The sequence below is a fragment of the Enhydra lutris genome, unplaced genomic scaffold (genome assembly GCF_002288905.1).
Source record: "Enhydra lutris kenyoni isolate GAN:26980312 unplaced genomic scaffold, ASM228890v2 scaffoldscaffold6, whole genome shotgun sequence".
Lineage (NCBI taxonomy): Eukaryota > Metazoa > Chordata > Mammalia > Carnivora > Mustelidae > Enhydra > Enhydra lutris.
Window position 1 is genome coordinate 28,586,588 of NW_019154090.1, and position 20,423 is coordinate 28,607,010.

Below are 20,423 nucleotides of genomic sequence, written 5' to 3' on the forward strand. Positions count from 1 at the left end.
GTTCTGTAGACACACCCTTTTGACCTCCCAGAGGACTCCTTAGCATCAGCTCTGGACAAGGTACTTTGAGAAAAAAGCATGACATCATTTCCTAAACTCTACAATCCAGGAATTTCATTTAAAAAAAAATCACAAAAGCAAACTGCTGGCATTTCTTAACTCCCTTCTTCTGCCCAGGCTGGTCTTGCACAAGCAGGATGACCTTCCATTGGGTGACAAGTATGTCGTAAGGGAAACGTTTACAGGCACTACAGGCCTGACCTGGTGCCTCGCCCACCTCATTAGCATTCTAATTAGATGTGTAGGAGAGGCTGCTATAAATGGGAAGGGCATCCCCAGCCGTCTCCCCACACCTTCCATCCGTCTGTCCGTGCCATTTCCACAGAAGAGGCAGAGGAAGGCGAACATGACGGGTGAGTGCCTGGCATCTTCCCTCCAGGTCCTTGCTGGAAGCCCGAGCTTCCCCCGGGGCCAGCCTGGGAGGCCACATGTCCGGCTCAGGACACCTGGTCCGTGGGCTCTGAAGGCGAAATCTTAGTACTGAAGGATGGTATTCACGGGCGCCTCTTTCTCAGGGACTGCCTCGTCCCTCCAGGTGATCGCAGGGGTGGAACGTGTTTGGAATGTAGTCCTGAGTGATGGGCAGAGATTCCACCCAGCTGGATGTCACGTCCCTTAGACAGGTGGATACATCTGGCCTTTTCAAGCCGGCTGAGCCCTGCTTCCCCTATTTCTCAGTGCAATTGTTCCAGCTGTCAGTAATGTAGGCAAAGAAAAGCACATCTCAGCGCTACAGGGAGAACGGGAGTGACGGCGTGTAAGTTGATTTAAAAAAAATCATTAGCACAGCTGGAATGCTCCTAGGTAAACCACACATCCGGAAGTACCGCAGGCTCTTTGAAAGTGACTCCATGAGCTGAAACACGCCGTGTGGCGTGGTGGAAGGAGCCGATGTGCCTTGAGGCTGTCCCTTTGAGCCTCACTGGGGAAGGGGGCCAGAAGGAGCTCCGGGGGAGTGCAGGTTCTTTGGCCCTGTGGTCACTGCTAGGGATCCGGGCTCTCCTTAGTCGGTGCCCCTACTGGGCACCATGTAATTATTGCCTGTCGGGGGTGCTCAGCCTCGTGGGTTGACAGCGACGCCAAACCCAAACAGGGCATGAGTCAAACCTGTAAAATATCGTGAATGGTAGTTTGGACCTCGGGAGGGTTTGCCAAAGAAACCCTTCAGCACGATGCAAACAGGCGAATGCTGGTAATCCCAAAGCCCAGGGCAGGGCGGATGCAAACACGAGCCCCTCCCCCATTCCCTGTTTCCTCCTATGAACATGCATTCGCTCCAGGTTGTTCGCAAGAGCTCCAGACCCTACAGACTTTAGCATGAGGGGATGTCAGCATCACCCAGGCCATCTCCCTCCCTCCAGGTGGACAGGCTTGCCGGGGTCACACAGGAAGTTGGGAGCAGAGCCCAGACGAGGTCCCAGCAGTGCCCTTTCCGCTCTGTCCTGTTACCAGAACTCAGAGATGAGCATGTGTGGCATCTGGGATGCCGGAAAACAGTACTGACCGTGGTTTCTCAGTTGAGCTCTCTGCCCACCTGCCTTTGTGTTCCTTGACATCACCATGCCCCAGGTTCCTGTTTGTAAGATGCAAGGCCTGGAGTAGACAGACTCCGTCCGGGCTCCTTCTAGTACTGACCACTCTCACCATGGGAGGAAACCAGGGCCAAGGAGCCTGGGCCCTGGCATGTGCTCAGCCCAAGGGCGAGAGCACGACCATCATTCCGCATCCCCTGTGGGGACCCCCTGAATAGCCTGGATGCAGTGAGACCACACCACAGCCACAGGGGAAGTCAGTGAGTCAGTGTCCGTGACTTGCGGAGTCGCTGAACTCTAAGAGCTCAACATCTAAATCAACTAGAGATGTCCTAAGGTCACGACAGAATGTAGACGCAAGCCAGTTAGGGAAAAAAATCAATTTTCCGAAAGGCAGGAGAGAGACAGGTGGATACGTTCTTTCCCCTGGATTTGTCACATTGTCACGCATGCAGTTCCTAGCTCAGCACGAAGTCACTCAGCCAGGCGGTGCTCGGAAGATGTTTCTTGAATGAATGAATTTTACCCATAGGACACCTAGGGAAAGGAGCCACGGTGGGTGCAGTAGGGGACACAGATCCAGGAACTGTAGTCTTTGCCCTTGGTGAGCTCACAGCCTGATCATGCTTGGAAACAGCAGTTCATAGGCAAGTGACCCGCAAGGTGGATGTTCATTAGGAGTGCATTGAGAATCCAAACCCCGCACTGTGGGGGCCAAGGGGAGGAGGACATGAAGCTCAGCCAGAATCTGGGCTAGTGGAGGCCCCAGGAAGCAGATGGCATTTGATCATGGGCAATGAGTTAGACGTGGTCAGGGGCCTGGGGTGGGGGTGAGGAGTGTTTTGAGCACAGGGAACAGAAAAATAAGTGTGGGTGGGTTGGCAGGTGTGAGCCAGAGACCAGCAGCATCCCGTGTGTGCTGGTTTGAGAGCACCCTATGTCCTGGTCCTAACTTAAGGTTCTAGTTAGAATCAGCAAGGACTCAGGTACTCCACTCCTGGTGGAGAAAGCAGCTGGGCGGTGGCGGGGATGACGGTGGCAGTGTTCTGCACAATGGGGTGCAGGGTCCTGGGGCCCACCGTCACGGGGGGGCCTCATTCCCCACCCCCAAAGCCACTTGGGGGCCCTGGGTCAGGGGCAGAGTCCTCAGGGTCCAAACCTGCAGGAGGCCAGGACCTCTGTTCTGGGGACACCCTGAGGCGGTGAGCTTTTCTTGCCAACTGCTTTACTGGGCAGAGCCCATACCTTCCCGGGACTCATGCCCAATGTGCAGAGGACCTGTGCTGTTCTGGGCTGTGGGTCAGCCACAACACCTTTTCCCTGGAGCTGGGACACTGGTGGCTCTTCATGCAGTGGCAGCAGCCAGGACTTCCTCCTGGGGTCCGGCCCCACGTCTGCAGACCCAGGAGTGTGCAGGGCTCTCTTCACGGGGGCACTGGCTTCCTGTCTCAGCCCCCTGGATAAGGGCAACCCCTAGACTCCCTCTGCAGGCCAATCACCCCTGTGGGCACAGAGGCTCAGGGCTATAGGTGCTCAGTGGGTAAATGAGGATAGCTGCCCCTTCTCTACCTCAGTCCCCCCACCCCAGTTTCCTGTCACCTGGGGCAGCCCCTGCTCCCTGTCCTCCCAGACCCAGACCTGCCAGCGGCTGCACCCCCGCCGTGAGGGCTGCTCCAGGTTCCACCTTCACCACCCAGGATTCCATGCAGAGGTAGCACGGGGTTACAAGTGCACATCCACAGATGTGCCCTGGGGGGCTGAATCTCCGCTGGTCTTGACTAGCTGAGTGACCTTGGGTGGGCTGCTTAACCCCACATCTCAGGTTCCTCATCTCTGAAATGGGGTTGTTTTCGGGCCACCTGGCTGGTTCCAGCGTTTAAGTGTCTGACTCTTCGTTTCAGCTCAGGTTATGATCTCAGGGTCATTGGATCGGGGTCCACACTCAGTGAAATGGGAAGCCTACTTGAAGATTCTTGCTCTCCCTCTGCCCCTCCCCCCATTCGTGCTATTTCTCGCTCTCTCTAAAATAAATTAATAAATCTAAATAAAATAAAATGGGGCTCTTCTAGTATCCACTTCATAGGCACTCAGACCCCAAAGCTTATTATGACTTGGAAACCTCTTTCCGGAGCCTTTCATTGCCTTGGGGTCTGGGGAAAAAAAAAAAAAAAAAAACATGAGACGAAGTCCATTTTCTAATCAGGGAGGACCTCCCAGGACCCTCTCCCCCTTCAGGACCCTCTCCCTCCTCCCAGGACCCTCACTGACCCCTCTCAAGTCCCCAGTTCTTGTCTGTGTGCTGTTTTGCTTCACCTCCCACAATCGTCTGTCTCTGCCCTTCTGGGCTGTGCTCCACATGTGGGACAATCGTGCTCCACATGTGGGACAATCGTGCTCCCCGGGCCCGCATGCCGGCCTGGGGTGTGAGTTGAAGGAGGAAATTCTTTTCCCTACTGCTTAGGAGTGGAGGGAACAAGATCCAGGGTTTCTGGCAGGGGCTGAGTGATGGGTTCGGAAGGCATCTGCCTTCCCTGCTCTTAGCTGAGTTTCCTCCTCTGTGAGCAGGAGCCCGTGACTCCCCCCCACTTCCCTCCCAGAGCTGCCGTGTGGCTCAGGCCAGACCGTTGGCGAGAGAGGGTGCTGATAGGTGTGAAATGAGGAAGGGATTCTCAGTCCTGCCTGCCTATTAGAATCACTGGGGTGGGTTAAAACAACTGAAAAAAAACCAAAACAAACCAAAACAAAACGAAAAACCAACAGGGTTCACCCTATATGCCTGAGACTATTTAATAGAGTCAGTCTGGGAAGGGGCTCAGGCCAAGAGAACTCTCCAGGCAATTCTTTTGTGCAGTCAGGGTGGAGAACCCCTGGTTTGGGAGCTTCTGACTTCTCTTTGGAAGTGAACAGGTCAAGGAGTCCTTCTTCCTTCCCCTACCCCACCCACGTAATGTCAAGGCAGGGAGTCAGCTACGGGTGGCCCTTTCTCTGTGACAGCTTCCTGGTGGCAACTTAGAGTCACGTGAGGTTGGGCAAGGCCGGCCTCCAGTCTGGGCTTGGGTCCAGGCTCGGCCTGAGCACGTGCTATTTGGCAAGTGGCATCACCCGAATGAACTCTCAGATCTCTCCTCGAGACGTGGGGATAACGACATCATAGGGTTTTTGTCAATATTGAGGGACAAAATGCAGGGAAGACGCAGCGTGCCTGGCACATCTGAGGTCCTCAAGGGCAGCCCATGGAGAAGCTCAAACCCTCTATCCTTTGTTGCTATTGGCATGATGTGCGGGATCCCAAGGGATTTGTTCCCATCACCCCCACCTCTGGGGACCCAGGCGTTAGTGATGGGATCCAGATAATAACCCTACCAGGGAGGCTGTTCCGGTCTCACTGTCCCCTTCTACAGATGGAGAAAGCAGCACCCAGAGAGGTGGCGACCTCACCCAAGACCCCTCACCCCTTCGGACCTCCAGTCCAGGGCTCATTCCACATGACCCCAGGGGGTCTCGCCAGCCCCTTGCTCAGCTGCCAATGCAACCCCATCCTCCCCACCATCTGGATGCCAAGAAACTCTTCGGGGATCGAACATGTCTGAACGTGGGGCAAGAACATAGGGAAATGGCCCAAGCTCAAGAGAGCTGAGAGTTGAGAGGAAAGCCCTGTGTGCCTGGAGCTGGTGGGGGGCTGGCCAGGAGCTAGGGGTGTCCCATGTGCCTGGAGGGGAGCAGTGGGGAGAGAAGGGGGCGTTGGGAAAGGCTCACAGACCCTCAATGACCAGGATTCCAGACCTGGTTTCTGGGCCATGCTCTGCTTCTCAGCTACTCCGTAAGCCTTCCGGAAGCTCAGTGCTCTTCCTGTAATATGGGAGTATTGGATTATATCACTGTTTCTCCAGCTGCCAGTTGTCACTCGTTAGAAGATTGTAAAATCAGTTTAGTGGATTGTGACCAGCAATCAAAAAAGAAAAGAAAAGAAGTAGAAGTAGAAGAGAAAATATCAGTACATTGTACAAAGTGAGGGTTAGTATTGTTTTGTGAAACTCTGTATTTGTTATAGACCTGTGTATTTAAACACTCTCTAATTTCTTCATGTGGTTTCTGACAAAACGCTTGAAGACACTCGGCTAGACGATTTTTAGTGTATCTATCAGCCCTAATTAGCTCTAGAAACCCATAAGATAAAAATCTGTCTTTGTCTAGAGAGGAGGCATGGAAAATAGGGTCTAGGCAGGCAGGGAAGACCCAGCCACTGGAGCATTAGTTGTCATGTTGGACCACCTGCCGGCACCTGGATGGTGCGGTCCTCCTGCGAACAGGACGTGCAAACCCCAGGCACACACTGGGCACCCCCTGTCTTCTGCTGTCCGGTCTGCAGCCAGTGATTCAGTTATAAAGCCAGGCTGATAAAGATTGAGACAGCGGACTCGTGACACAGTCTCGGATGTGTTCTGGGCTTCTCATGTTATCTCTGCCAAACGTGGACCACAGAACAAGTGGGTGGGAGTTACATTTCAGGAATACGTGATTAGGTTTGGTTATGAATGACACTGAACTCCTGAATAGCAATGGCTTAGAGAAACAAGACAGAAGTCTGCTTCTTTTTAGATGGTAAGTCTAGATGTGGGCCGTTCTGGGTGTCAGGCAGGTGCACCGTGTCCAGGGGCCTGACTCTGCCATCCCCAAAGTAATTGCCCTGCATGGTCTCAGATGGCCTCTGTCCACATTACACCCATACTCCAGGTAAGAGGATGGAAGAAGGGGGAGGTAAACAGATTAAGCGGATTTGCCAACCATTTTTAAAAAGAAGTTTCCTCAAAAGAATTGAGAACAGGTATTCGAACAAATACTTGCATAAGAACATTCCTAACAACACTCTCCACCAGGGTGAAAAGGTAGAAACAACTCAAATGTCTCTCAGTGGATGAATGAGTAAACAAAATAGGCCACAGCCCTATCACAGAATATTATGCAGCCATAAGCAGAAATGAACTCCTGATACATGCTATCACATGGATGAACCTTGAAAACATGATGCTAAGCAAAAGAAACCAACCGTGAAGGCACCAGAGTGGTTCCTTCCATATGAGATGTCCAGAATAGGCAGATCCGCGGAAACGGAAAGCAGGTGCAGGGTTGCCAAGGGGGAATGGGGAATGACTGCTAATGAGGGTGATGAGCAGACCTAAAACAAGACCATGGCGATGGTTTTACATTGTGAACGTACCACACGCCACTGAATTGTACACTTTAAAGTGGTTAAAATGATAAATTGTATGTGCTGTGAATTTTAGCTCAATTAAGGAAGAAAAAAAAAAAAAGAGGTTTCCGGGCACTCTATACCTTCTGCCTATAGGTCATTGGCTGGAACTCAATGACATGACCACCCCTGCCCCGGCTGCAGGGGAACCTGGGAAATGTAGTGCCCAGTTACATGCGAGATTTTATTACCAAGAAAGGAGGGGGCAAGGGAATATCGGGGTAGATGCTTAGTAATCTCTGCCATTTTGGGACTGCTGGTGGGACAGATATGCTCAGGGAAAAGAATTGGAGAAATTACCCCAGGCCTGGCCCTGGAGCTAAGCAGTAACTTGAGGAGGTGGCATGGAAACTCGAGAACACTGGGATGAGAGTCCAGAGACGTCCAGAGACGTCCCACTGCGGGTAAGCCACCCTCTGGGCCACCATGTGCTCACATCCAGAATCAGGATGTGAGTATATGATCTATCTCCAAGGTTCCTTTCCCTCTGATGTTTTTTAAGAGTATATGTTCATAAGTCAATTGTAGGAGTCATGCAACTCTCCCTTCCTCCCTTCCTTCCATCCAGACTGGGGCAGAATATAGTCCTGAGGCTCCAAAATGTCCATGAGATTGTAAACTCGAGAAGAACCTTACTTCTCCTGTCCTCCCCCACTCCCTGTCCATCCCTACTCATCCCTTCCCTTACACTCAGACAGAGGGGGCTGTGGTTAGTGTTATGTCAAGAGGTGGAGGGTGGGGAGAGCAAAGGAAACTAGGAAATCCACAGACAGGAGCATCAGATCCTTGATTTGGGGGCTTGTAGAGCCAATCCTGGGGTTCAGAGATAGGACAGTGACTGAAGAGCACAGCTGTGGACGGAGAAAGTTTTCTGAAATTACACCAGGGGCTTATGAGCATGCTCTCAACCTGCCTGTCCCACTTGGGGATGCAGGGACAACCTGCTCCCCTTTGATCCACGTCCCATGTAAAACGAATGCCCTTTTGGAACATGTTTCTCTTCCAGGGGCTCCCTCTCTCCTCCTTGTCTGAATACAAATGGCAACAGGGAGGATAATGCATAGTGAGGTCCACTCACCATGTGGGTAACTTCTGGACTGAAGGTCCTACATGGGTCCCCTTTCCAGGCAGAGAACTGGGACTACAGCAACAGGCAAGTGCCAGTAAGACCTGGGTTCAGAACCTGGCTCGGCCAGTTACGAGGTATACGACCTCAGCTAAGACATTGATTCCTCCTGAGCATCAGTTTCCAGTTTGTATAAGGATTCCAGCCACTATGTATGCAAAGTGCTCCATATATTCATAATAGCAGTTGACATTCAGTAGACTGATGTCAAAGGTGAGACCTGGGTTCTCCTTACTTCCCAGCTCAGAGAAGCTTCGTGTATCCCACAAACGCCCTCATGAGGAACTTGGCTCCTTCATGCCAGGGCTGATGCTTGGGGTCAGAAAATGCAGAGATGACCATCACAGTCCCTCTGAGCAAGGCCTCACCTACTGGGTCATGTGCAGTCCTCATCTCCTTCCAGGGGCTCAGCCTTTTGGAAAGAAAGGGAGAAGTCCCTACTGGGGACTCAGCATAGCATTTGATGGACCAAAGAGGGAGGTGGGTTTGTTGGAGGAGAGGCAGACACCAGCTACAGACATGGAACCTGGCTTTCCTTACCCCTGTGCTTGGCAGAGGGCTATCTGGGGACATACCTTCCATTCTCAAAAAAAGTTCATGGTCTAAAGTAGTGAGCTTCACATAGGGGAGAAAGCTTTGCTTTTGGATTTGGGAAGGGGGTGAGGAATCTCTGGAGACTCAGACAATCTGAGTCTACATGTTCCTTAGAGCTCTTCTTTTTTCTAAAACAAGACAGAGAGTTAAGCTCTACCAGATCACAACTGGCAGGGATGTGCTGTAGGTAGTGAGCAAGTTGGTAGGAAACAGGGGTTTTAAAGGATGGGACCTTTGCCCTAGAAAGACCAAGCAGCTAACAAGCTAGCTCTACACAAGTCATGTGGAGCTTGGTTTGTCTGTTTATATGGGCGTGTATAGAGTGTCTCAGGTCTGGGCTGTCACCATTCAATATTTATGTAGAGGAAAGTTCATCTTTCTGCTCTCCCTCTGCCCTTCCCTTTACTCAATATATACTTGTTGATTACATGAATGTTTTCACTACCCTGAGCTTGTGCAAAAGTTTATCACTTTATTCTTTCAATGCTTATCTGTTGAATGAATGAATGGCAGATGTGAATGAATGAATGAATGAATGACTCTTTCATACACTGAGCCAGTGGCAAGATCATTTCCTGAACCCCCTCTCCAGCACCAGTCTTTGGCTCACCACCCCAGACAGTCCACATTTCACTTAAAAGAGTATCTCTGAGGAGCCTCTGCCCATCTCCCCGGCTGCTTGGATGGGAGCCCCGAGCCCCTGGCGTGCCCTGGAGCCCCACTCTCTCCCACCTCACCTTTTTCTTGCACGCAGAGCCTCTTCACTAGCCAAACAACACACCTGCTTGTCCTGCCTTGGGATTCTCTCCCTATCCTCTGGGATACAGCCTGCTGATCTCTTCAAGACCCAGCATTTTCAATGAAACTTTTTCTGATCCCTACAACTGAAAGGGATTCTTTTCTGGTTGAATTTCCTTGACACCTTTCACTGGGGGACAGTGGACTTACCCACATTACATCATTCATTCCCACTTGTGCTTGCCTTATTCATGGCTGAAGCTCTTTGAGGGTTAAAACCACTCTTCATACATTTTTACACTTCCCACATTGCGTCTAATGTAGTGTCCTACAAATAAGAGATTAACTCTCTACGTATTTATTGAACGAATGCCCCATACTCACCTTTCCTTATGGACTAAATTTTGAGCTGTAGACATGGTGGTCATCACATGATGAGTCTCTATTTGTTCATTTATTCTTTCATCCATTGGTCTATCTACTTGTCTGAACACAATCGAGCAATGTGTTAGGCACCAGAATATGAGGATCAAGAAGGCACATTCTGATGGAGACAGAGAGACACATTTAAAAAAAAAAAGAGTTGTGCCCAGCACTGGGACGTGTCACCACATTCCCATCACGAAGCTAGAAACCAGCTGGCTTTGCAGAGGAATGGGTGATAGACCATCTCAAATGCAACTTGAAGGAATAACATTTCTCAGAAGATTTAACTAAGCTACCCTCCTTATACATCATGGCCTCTGTCCTAGACCCTTGTCAGTTTAGCTCCACAATCATATAAGATGAATCTGGGACTGGGGAGGAGGGTTCGAGGTGTTTGTCCTCGGGGTCTTATCCAGAGATCTCACGAGGCTTTGGCTGGTTCCTGTATACCGCTCTTGCCAGTGAGCATTTGAAAGTCCCCTCCAGGCCAGTGATCATCCGATCTCTAGGCCTAGAAATGCTCCTCGGGATCATGCCATCCTCCCCAGCCAGCTGCTGAGGCCCACCCGACATCCAGGGGATGCACATCTAGAGAAAGTAAGGAATACACGAGTAAAGGTTTGCTGGATGTTGGAGGGGTAAGAAACACTTGGTGTCCAGGAAGGTGCAAAGGGAAAAAGCAAGCAAGCTTTTCCCTTGGTGGGTGATGGATTTGGGAGACATAGCCTCCTGCCGGGTCTGTCTGAGCACTGCCCCCCCTCCCAGTAATGATGCTGGGGCAACAGAATGTGCTGACACAGAGCTGGTTGCATGGTTCTCCTGGCTGGTTGGGTGAAGCTATGCTGAGCACGTGGCCTTAGGGCCTTAAGGGCCAAGTAACAGGTGACCAAGAGGAGGGGAAGAGAGTCTCAGAGGTAGTGTGTGCAGAGGATGAGCTGTCTGGAAGGGCAGTATGGGGAATAGGTTATGGAGTGCTTGCTATGCTCAGTCAAGGTCTCTGAATGGTAACGTGCTTCTTCCTAGAAGTCTGGCTCTTCCCCAGCGAGCCCCACCCAAAAGCTGTCCTTTGGGTAATGTCCACCTTTCCCCGCACCCCTCCCTTGCCTTCCAGGACCTCAGGTCCCTCTTTTGTCTTACAGCTTTAGGACCACAGAATGTCAACTGGCAGGAGAACTCCAACCGGCAGGCACATCACACAGACAGGTTCTCCAGCAGGGAGCTCATCTTACGGAGAGGCCAACCCTTCAGTTTCTCATTGAACTTGAACCGAAGTCTTGGCGATGGAGAAAGCCTGGCTTTCATTACCTCCACAGGTATCTTCTCACCACTCCCCCAAGACACACCTGAGCAGCCCTTGGGGCTGTGCCTCCACAGGGCAGTTTTGTGACATTGGGACCACTGGGCTCTGGGCTCCAACCCAGCCCTTCCATGGACTTGGTGTGACCTTGGGCGAATTTCTGCCTGTCTATGAGCCTGAGAGTCCTACTCTTTGAGTCCAGAGAGATTTGGCCTACCTGGTCTCTCCAGTTGCTTCCAAGGTCATCATGTTGTGCTTCTGTGGATGATGTCCCCCTCAGAGCGCCCCTGCAGTTTTACTGGAATCTGATCTCTCTCCACGGTCTGGCTGGCACTCCCTGATTCCCATTGTCCTCTGTCTTCTTTTACAGGGCCTTACCCCTACGAGTCGGCCAGGACAAAGGCTGTATTTCCACTCTCCAATAGGACAAGTCGTGGGGGCTGGAGTGCCCAGCTCATGTCCAAACAAGACAACATTCTGACCATTTCCATCTCCAGTCCTGTCAACGCACCCGTAGGATGGTACACACTGAGCACTCAGATCTCCTCCCAGGGCAAAGACTTCGTTCTGAAACTCGGGACGTTCATATTGCTCTTTAACCCCTGGTTGCCAGGTAGGGACCAAACCAACCACACTCATGGCCCTCAGCTAAGCAGTACCGATGGAAAGGAGCTGGAAGAAGGATTTGTCCAGGCTCAAGTTTGATTAGGGGAAGTTCGTGGGCTATGGAAAGGGTATAGACACCAGGAGTCAGAAGCCATAGATCTGAGTCCCAGCTCTGCATCTTAACCAGCTCTGTAAGTCTGGGCAGTCACTCTGTCCTTCTGAGCTTCATAATCTTTACCATTAAATGGAAACTCTGCTGTTTCCTCTGGGGCTATTGTGGCGATCTCATGAGCTTTTACAAAGTGCGTAATGGGGTATAACTATAAGGGACAATGACCACAGTACAATTCTACGGCATGGAGACAGCTTCCTCCCTTAAGGAGCAAGTATCTCCTTTCTAGGGTCTCATTTTCAGACCCTCAGGTCATCCCGGCTTCTCTTTCAAGTTCATAGTTGCCACAATATGAGTTGGAAGCATTAGAGTTCAAGGCTTCATTCCTTAATGGAGGTTGAGGGAAGGGCTGTAGGTGTGATTTGCTCAAGCCGCTAAGCTGGTACTCCAGAATGGGAGGAGGACTGGTCTCTAGGGTCCTGTGTAAGATTCTAGTTCATGACATCTGATTCTTGTATCAAACAGAGGATGGTGTCTTTATGAGTAACCACGCCGAGAGAGAGGAGTATGTTCAGGAAGATGCCGGCATCATCTATGTGGGGAGCACGAATCGAATCGGCATGGTTGGCTGGAACTTTGGACAGGTAAAGGCTCCTTATGAGGAGGCTGGGGCTGCTGTTCCTATAACCCAGGAAGCTCTGTGGCTCTCCCTGCAGGGAGGTGAAAGTTCCCAACTCTATTTGCCTGCCCTTCTATACATTCACTTACTTATTCAGAAGACATTTGCTGAGCACCTGCTATGCGCCCAGCCTCAGCTGCACACTTCTGCACACAGAAGACGGATAAGACACATTTTCCCTCTTTGAGGGGCTCACCCTCTCGTGGGCAAAACAAATAACATAGCTAAATCAATACAATGAGGTTTTACTGGTGCCATAATTCACAGATGAGGATAAGGCCAAAAGAGGCACTTGGAATAATAGTGTACTTTCTGTTATTCATTCCATGTAAGAGTACGACAGAACGTCCTTGGTGGGAGGATTTGGTCTCTCAAAGCCATAGCCTCTTTGTCGTTTGTTACTGTGATGCACACCCCTCCCCAATCTGAGTCCACAGAGCTCCTAGAAAACATTCAGGGATTTCCTCCACCTCTCCTTCTTTCCAGCATATAGATGAAGACATGAGAGTGGGTGGGGTGCCTTGCCTACCCAGGAGGCGTGGACAGGGCATGGGCCTCCAGTTCCCATTCTGCAGTCAACCATGGCAAGTCAGCTGTATATTTTATATATGGGAGTTTTGGGGCCAAGTTTCATTGAAAGGAAGAAAAAAGGGAAAAAATGCATTAGGGCATGCAATGTACCTCGCGGTGGAAGGGAGGCTGATTTTGATGGCATGGTCTGGAAAAGCCTCTCTGAGGAAGAAACATTTAATCAGAAACCTTAAGGAGGCAAGGAAGTTAGACAGATGTCTTGGGGAAAAGCACTGGAGGCTGAAGGAACAGCATACACAAAGACCCTGAGGCAAGAGAAATGCGGCCTTCTTCATTTGTAAAGCAGACACTAAAAATAAGTCTTATTTTGGGAAAACTGCTTCAAAATATTCTTTTAGTGGGATATTTTATCTTTATTATTGGTTTCCCAGAAGCCTAAATAATAGGCTCAAGATCACAGAGCCAGATGGAAACTTTGAGATGAGATTGGCCTGATCCTTTGTTTATACATATAGCCAGGCCCAGGCAGGCTAAGTGATTTGCTCCCAAGACCATGACAGTGAGGGAGTCTTATTTTAGGGACCTCAGCATGAGGCCTGGTGGATAGCCTGGATAGGCTGGGTTTGTAGGTTAGAGTCTGGGCGAGGCAGCTACTCCTTGGGAACTCTCTGTCCCCGAGGCCACAGAGTAGAAGGGTCATTCCTGTGGTTCGCAGCCGCAGAGTTCCCGTACCCTTAATTAGCCAACACTCCTTGTCATTTCTTTCAACATCGCATATATCCCATTTTGAACAGTTTGAAGATGGCATTCTGAACATTTGCCTCTCAATCCTGGATCACAGCCTGAACTTCCGCCGTGACCCTGCTACCGACGTGGCCCGCAGAAGTGACCCCAAGTACGTCGGACGAGTGCTCAGTGCAATGGTGAGTGATAGGAAAACCATAACAACCAGTTGTCGCCATAGATCGGACTCAGCATTGGGTTAGGTATGTCATGTCCTTTCATGGAAGCCTCAGAAAATAGAGTTGGTGGCCATGACTGTCCCACTTTGCACACACAGAGCACGAGGCTCCTCTAAATTAAAGGACTTACCTCAGACACATGGGTCTGCCCAGCTCCAAGGTCCTGCCCTCTCTATCTTGAGGCCTTTCTCAGACATAAAGGGAACTCGCCCTTCTGGGGTCCACCAGGCTAGGAGGCCACAAAGCTGAAACTCTGCTCCATCACTGGACCTCCTGGGGAAGAGGGTAAGCTCCCAAGGGAGCCCCAGGTATTAGCCTCCCTTGTTTTGATCCCTCCCCTCGACAGCAACGTGGCTCAGGTTTTAGCTGGGGCAGCCGCACTCAACATCTAGATGGGGAAACCCAAGCAGATAAAGGGACTGGTCAGCTGTAACCACAGCCTCTGAGCCAAACCAGAACAAGTCCTCCAACTGCCTGCCCGGGGCTCAGTCCTTCCACATGAGACCTGCCCTCTCCCCAAACACAAACACACACACACACACACACACACACACACACACACACACACACGCTGGGGCCTGGAAGAGTCTCTCTCGCGACTCAGTGTGTGGACAACCCTCAGAAGGGTCCAAACGTGGTCTCCACCTGCTCAAAAGTTATAAACAGAAATGCCAAAAGTCGAAAGGTTCTTGAAGTTTAAGCCTCTGAAACTCATGGCCCGGAAGTGTCTTAACTTTTTTGTTGTCGTTAGTGGCCTAGGCCTTTCTCCGTCTCTTTCCCTTTCAAGTTGGAGCGTTATCTGAGTTCACGAACTAGTTAGGTTGCTAGACATCAGAGCAATCTTCTGGCTGCTGAATAAGCAGGGGGCTTCCTGCGAGAGCGGAGGCGGACACCGCACTGGCAGGAAGGGAGTAAGGGGAGCCCCAGGGCATGTGGAACTGCGGATGCAACGGGCAAGGGAACCAGGGACGTGGGGCCTGGGCTGACCCTTGGAAACAGAGTGACCTGGGAAGGGCGGGAGGGAGCTGAAGCTGAGGTTAAGGGAGGCTGAGCCTTGTGGGCCTGGGAGAGGGTGGGGGAGGCCAGCCGGCTCCAGCAGCTGCTGACTCACTCTGACCCTGCGGACAAACCACGTTATCTCAGTGCCAAGTTCCTCAGCGACACCTCCCTGCCCCGCTCTCCAGGCCTCCTGCTCGGGCTGGGCCTTGAGCTAATTATGGCCTGTACCAGGCTTTGAAAGGCTCAGCTTTCAGCCAGAGATGACCCTGCTGATTACCACTTTGGTGGCTGGAGCACCTGTGACTCAGGAGATGGGATGGGCTACAAAATCTTCCCTCTCAGAGAAGGCCTGTCTTGCCTGATCCTGCGATTAGAGCCCAGGCCTTGCTGGAAGTGGGGGGAGGAGCACACTCCTGTTGCAGAGGGGCTGGGGAAGGCTGGCCTGGCCTGTGCTGGCCAAGGATCCTTCTATGTCCAGACTCTGTTCTCATTGGCCTTGCCACCTGTGGAGCCAAACAAAGGCAGGGAATGGGGCTCAAGGCCTCTCACTGGAGGGTTGGGATCAATGCTGGTCCAAGTTTCCTAAACTCTGAACGCTCGGCTCCTGGAAGCTCATTTGTTTCTAACTTTCCCTGTATGGGAAGGAAGGTGAAGAGCAAAGGCCCAGAGAGGTGAACTGACCTGCCCACCATCACCCAGCTGACAAGCAGCAGAACCTCGTTTAGGTTCTCGTTTCTCGCTTAGAACCTCGTTTCTCCTTTCTTTCCCTTTTCACTTTTTATTGTGGCAAAGCTCAGACCTTCACACAAATAGAGGAAACGGTAAAACGAACTCCTGGCTACCCACCACCAGCTTTTGTGGTCCCCTCCTCAAGGCCAGTGTGGTTTCAGGTCTGACCCACTCCTTTACAGAGTAGTTGATAAATCCCAGGCACGATATCATTTCACCTGTACGTATTACAATATGTGTCTCTAAAAGACAATGCCACTCAGGTCTCCTGATTCCTAACCCGGGGCTCTGTTCACACTGCATCCTGCCTGTGCTGCTTATACAGGAATCAGGCCTTCCGTTGAATGAATGAGTGAGGGAGAGAGGGAGAGAATGAATGAATGAATGAATGAAAAGCAACATTCCAACTTTATGCATTCCAAGAAGTTAGCCGTTGAAGTTCTAAAGCACCTTTTTAGAGAAAACCAGTACCCCCAAATTGAGTTTTAAAACATGGGCTTCCAAGTCAGACATCAGCGACCCCCTGGCAAGAAACTGAGTCCTGGCAAGAAACCATGGGCAGGCTGGCGTCTGGACCCTGCCTAGCCGCTGAACAAGCCATGCAGCCTCAGGTTATCCCATAAGCCTGCTCACGGGATTGATAGATGGGTTAGGGGCAATTGGTCACGGCCCGTTAAACAAAACACTTCTAAACTAATGAAGTGTTCCAGACCCTAAGAGGATCTTTTTTACAATGATCATCCCCAAATCACCCAGGAAGACACAGAAAATCCACTTGACATCTCCCTGGCTTCCTTCCTCATCTCCCTGCCTTGTCCCCTGAACTCACCACTGATGCGTCTGGGGCTCCCCCTGCCCAGGTCAACAGCAATGATGACAACGGTGTGATCTCCGGGAATTGGAGTGGCAACTACACGGGGGGTCTGGACCCACGGAACTGGAATGGCAGTGTGGAGATCCTCAAGGAGTGGAAAAAATCGGGCTTCAGACCCGTCCGATACGGCCAGTGCTGGGTCTTTGCTGGGACCCTCAACACAGGTACTCGGGGTCCGTGGGCAACCATGGGGAGGCAGAGGGTCGGGGGCAGGGCGTGGCCAAGGTGCCATTTCCACTGCAGCCCGGTCCTCATACCGCTCCTTGACTTGCAGTGCTGAGGTGTTTTGGGATTCCCTCCCGAGTGGTCACCAACTTCAACTCAGCCCATGACACAGACCGAAACCTCAGTGTGGACGTGTACTATGACCCCTACGGGAGGCCCATAGAGAAAAGCAGTGATAGCGTGTGGTGAGTAGCTGACCTGTTCTGAACACCGAACCTGAGTGGCTTCTTACCCCCACCTCTCCCCAAGGTCCTGCCACCCGGCTCCACACAGGAGCAGGGAGGCAAGTAACATGTGAACACAAGCTTTCAAGTGGGAATGTTGGCAGTGCTGATGAGCCCTCTTGTAAGATCCAAAACAACGCTCCCTAGGGCTCTGTGAAGTCGGGAGGTCCCCGTCTTGCTTTCAGATGAAGGGTCCAATACCCGTGAAAAATAGTGGTTCACGGGCTTGGTGCAACTGGCCTGATTTTAGAGAGTCCAATAGACCCTAAGCTACTTTAGAAGCTTTTGAAACTCTTGATTTGCCAGTACCAAAAGTCAATTGATCTTATTTCCGGCAACCCCTATGACTTATAGACTTGCTTAAAGGAAAGCAGTGCGTTTTCTCTTATGCATGTGTAGTTTCTATGCACCTTGATTTGATAGAGTAAGAAGTCCGTTTATTCTGGATTTCAACTGAAAATAAGAAGCTCTGAACATAATTGAACATATTGAACATATATACATGTATATACATATATGTGTATATGTAATTGAACATCTATATTTCTAACCATAAATATGGCATGTGCCCTTGTATCTTTATACCCATATATATATGTAACATCTAATGGGTGGCAACTGAAAGTTGGTTGTATAAAACTTAGAGACACGTATCTATAACTTCATATAGTAGTATATATACGTAAAATAAATATCATTACATCTATTTGAGATCATACTATATGCCAAGTCATTACCAAGTGGTAACTGAAAATAATTATGTCTGTATCTGCATGTACACACAGATAACTATGTGCCTATATATGCAGAGAAATTCTTGCCTATGTCACTGATCTATTGTTTTTCATCCATTTCCAAGGATATCCCCTCTCCCACCCCATACACACACAATCACTCACATGCATATGGGGCAAAATAACCTGATCGCAGATGCCATCTTATTTCCAGTTGCTCAATTTCTGAGATGGTCTGTGTAAAATAGTTCCTAGTACTTAAAATTCCCAGGATAAGGAGGTCCAACTTTTCTGCGATGTGCTTAGAGTAACCAATGGAATATAGTCAAAGGAAAAGAAAGATGAACGGGAAAAGTGTGAAAACAAGTCAACAACAACCCCACACCTCACTGGGACTGAGTAAGATAAATGTCCCCTCACCTCCAAGGGAGAATAAGGCTTACATAATTCACCTAAGGTCACATGGCTTCTAGGGTGTGATGAGGAAGAGAAGGCTTATTTCAGGATGTTCTTTCCTGATCTGCACACATACAACTTACTGTCTAAATGACATTGCTAAGTTAGCAAGATATTGTTTCCCAGCTACTCATGAATGAGTATTTTTTTTTCTCCTCCCTAGTTTTTTTCATCTGTTGTTGTGTCCCATATCTCATTGCAACCTGTTTTCCCCACTGGGGCAATGCCATTCCTGGCCTCGGTTCCCTTCGCAAGAGGAGATGATTGGTCCAACATCATTTGGGAAGGGAGGTCCCTTTGGGTGTAACCCTTCCGGGATTATCCTTTGTGCTACAATCCGCAGAGGGACCAGAAAGTTGGAGAGTCAGTGCTCTACCAAAAGCATTCCAGTGCTGTTGGAAGACAGGGGGTGGGGAAGCCATTAGAAGACGCTGTTTAGCAAGCGACCAGGGAGATGCATCAGACAGTAAGCCCCATGGGAGCTCAGGGAAGGAATCACAAAGGAACGCTTCCTAGGAGCAGAAATATGGGGCTTTTAAGCTGAATTTGGAATTAGGACCCAAAGGTCTTGGTTACTGGTTCACACTACCACCCAACATTAGCTTTATATTTTGTTCCAAATATAATTATCTTGGGACAAGTATGGGCCCGGGGAGACATTCCACAGTGTCTCCACTGTCTTTTTTTTTTTTTTTTTAGATTTTATTTATTCATTTAAGAGAGAGAGCACAAGCAGGGAGAGAGGTAGAGGGAGAGGGTGAAGCAGACTCCCCGAGGAGCTGGGAACCTGACGGGGGGCTCAGTCCCAGGACTTGGAGATCATGACCAGAGCTCAAGGCAGACACTTAACCATCTGAGCCACCCAGGAGCCCCCAGAGCTCTGATTTTTGCTGGGGGTCTTCTCCTTTCTTACCTGCTCATCCTCCACCAGCCTTCCTGGTGAAAGCAATGGCAACCAGTGGTTCCTCCCCAACCTGCTACTTTCCAGCTGCAGCTGGAGAACCAGCACTGGATGGAATGAGGAGTCCTGAGCCCTGGTTCTGGCCCCACTACCATCTTGCTCTAGGGCTTGTGTAAGTCACCTCAACTTTCTGGTTCCAAGTTTCTCTATCAGTGAAATACAAGGGTTGGCCCAACACTAGGCTCACTTAAGTCTCTTACTGGCTTTTTTTTTTTTTTTTTTTGATCCTCACCCTCCTCTTTGTATAGGAGCTACCCTCCCCAAGGGACCTATACAGTCCCTTCCACATAGATCCCACCCAGAGGGAGATAAAACACAAGTCATTCTCTGCCTGGAATGACTTTCCCAATCTATTATTGTAAGGACAGTTCAGTTTGGACAGAAACACTTTGATCTGAATCTCTCTGTGTTGCACATGTTGGAAGCTTTTAAAACCTTGCCCAGAGATGCCTAAAGTCATAGAAAGTAGGGATCAAGTGAGGTTAAGCATCTGAAAGTTCTTGATAATAACAGCAGCAGCGAACAGTTTGCTGAGCAATTGCTATGTACCAGGCACTTACTCTCCAGAAATGATGACATAGGCACTATTTTCATCACCCCCATTTTACAGTTGAAGAAACTGAGGCACAGAGTCACTCACCCAAGGGCACACAGCCAGCAAATGGTGGAGCTGGGATTTGAACCCAGGTGGCTTTGTAAACTATAAAGCACTGGAGAGATGCCAGAGAACGTGGTTATTATTCCTGATTAATGTTACCTTGAGCAACCGAGCATTGCTTACCTTGAGATTTTCCTGGTTGGCGGGACACCAACCAGAGCTGTGGTGAGGCTGGGTGACATCCAGCCCATTCAGATGGAGAAGCTAGGCTCTTTGGTTCACACCTCAGCAGCAGATGGCACTTCCCTGTAAGACTAAACGCTACCTCACATGTTCGGTGAGGAGAAATGACTTACCCAAAGTCAAACTGTGAATTTGTGTCCAAGCTAAGAGTAGAACACGGAGTCCTGCCAACAAGACTCTCCCAAGTCAGACAATCTTAGGACTTGGTGGTGGTGGTGGTGGGGGTACCTGATGATTTCATGAACAAGAAAACGAAGCCCTGGAGAGAAATAAGAGATATTTAGGCTCTCTAATAAGCGTATGACTTTATGTAAATTCCTTAACTTTTTTGTGCCTCTGTTTCCCATCTGTAAAATGAAAGGCTAGAGCAGGGGACCTCAGCAATTTCTTCTAGATCTTCTTTCTTTTAATCACATTCACTGAATTCACTGGGGTGCATTTTCTTCTTAACCATTCTGCTCATGCT

General features: G+C 50.1%; 1 protein-coding gene across 1 annotated transcript in view; it reads left to right on the forward strand.

The window, feature by feature from the left end:
* The first annotated feature begins 362 nt into the window (after positions 1-362).
* LOC111141770 (transglutaminase 3) overlaps positions 363-20,423 on the forward strand; it is a 38,853-nt gene continuing 18,792 nt past the window's right edge. The window contains exons 1-7 of the mRNA XM_022494575.1: positions 363-413; positions 10,867-11,040; positions 11,395-11,637; positions 12,268-12,386; positions 13,747-13,875; positions 16,503-16,680; positions 16,791-16,926. Coding sequence (XP_022350283.1) covers positions 407-413; positions 10,867-11,040; positions 11,395-11,637; positions 12,268-12,386; positions 13,747-13,875; positions 16,503-16,680; positions 16,791-16,926 — 986 coding nt within the window. The 5' untranslated portion in view covers positions 363-406. The remainder of the gene's footprint in view (positions 414-10,866; positions 11,041-11,394; positions 11,638-12,267; positions 12,387-13,746; positions 13,876-16,502; positions 16,681-16,790; positions 16,927-20,423) is intronic.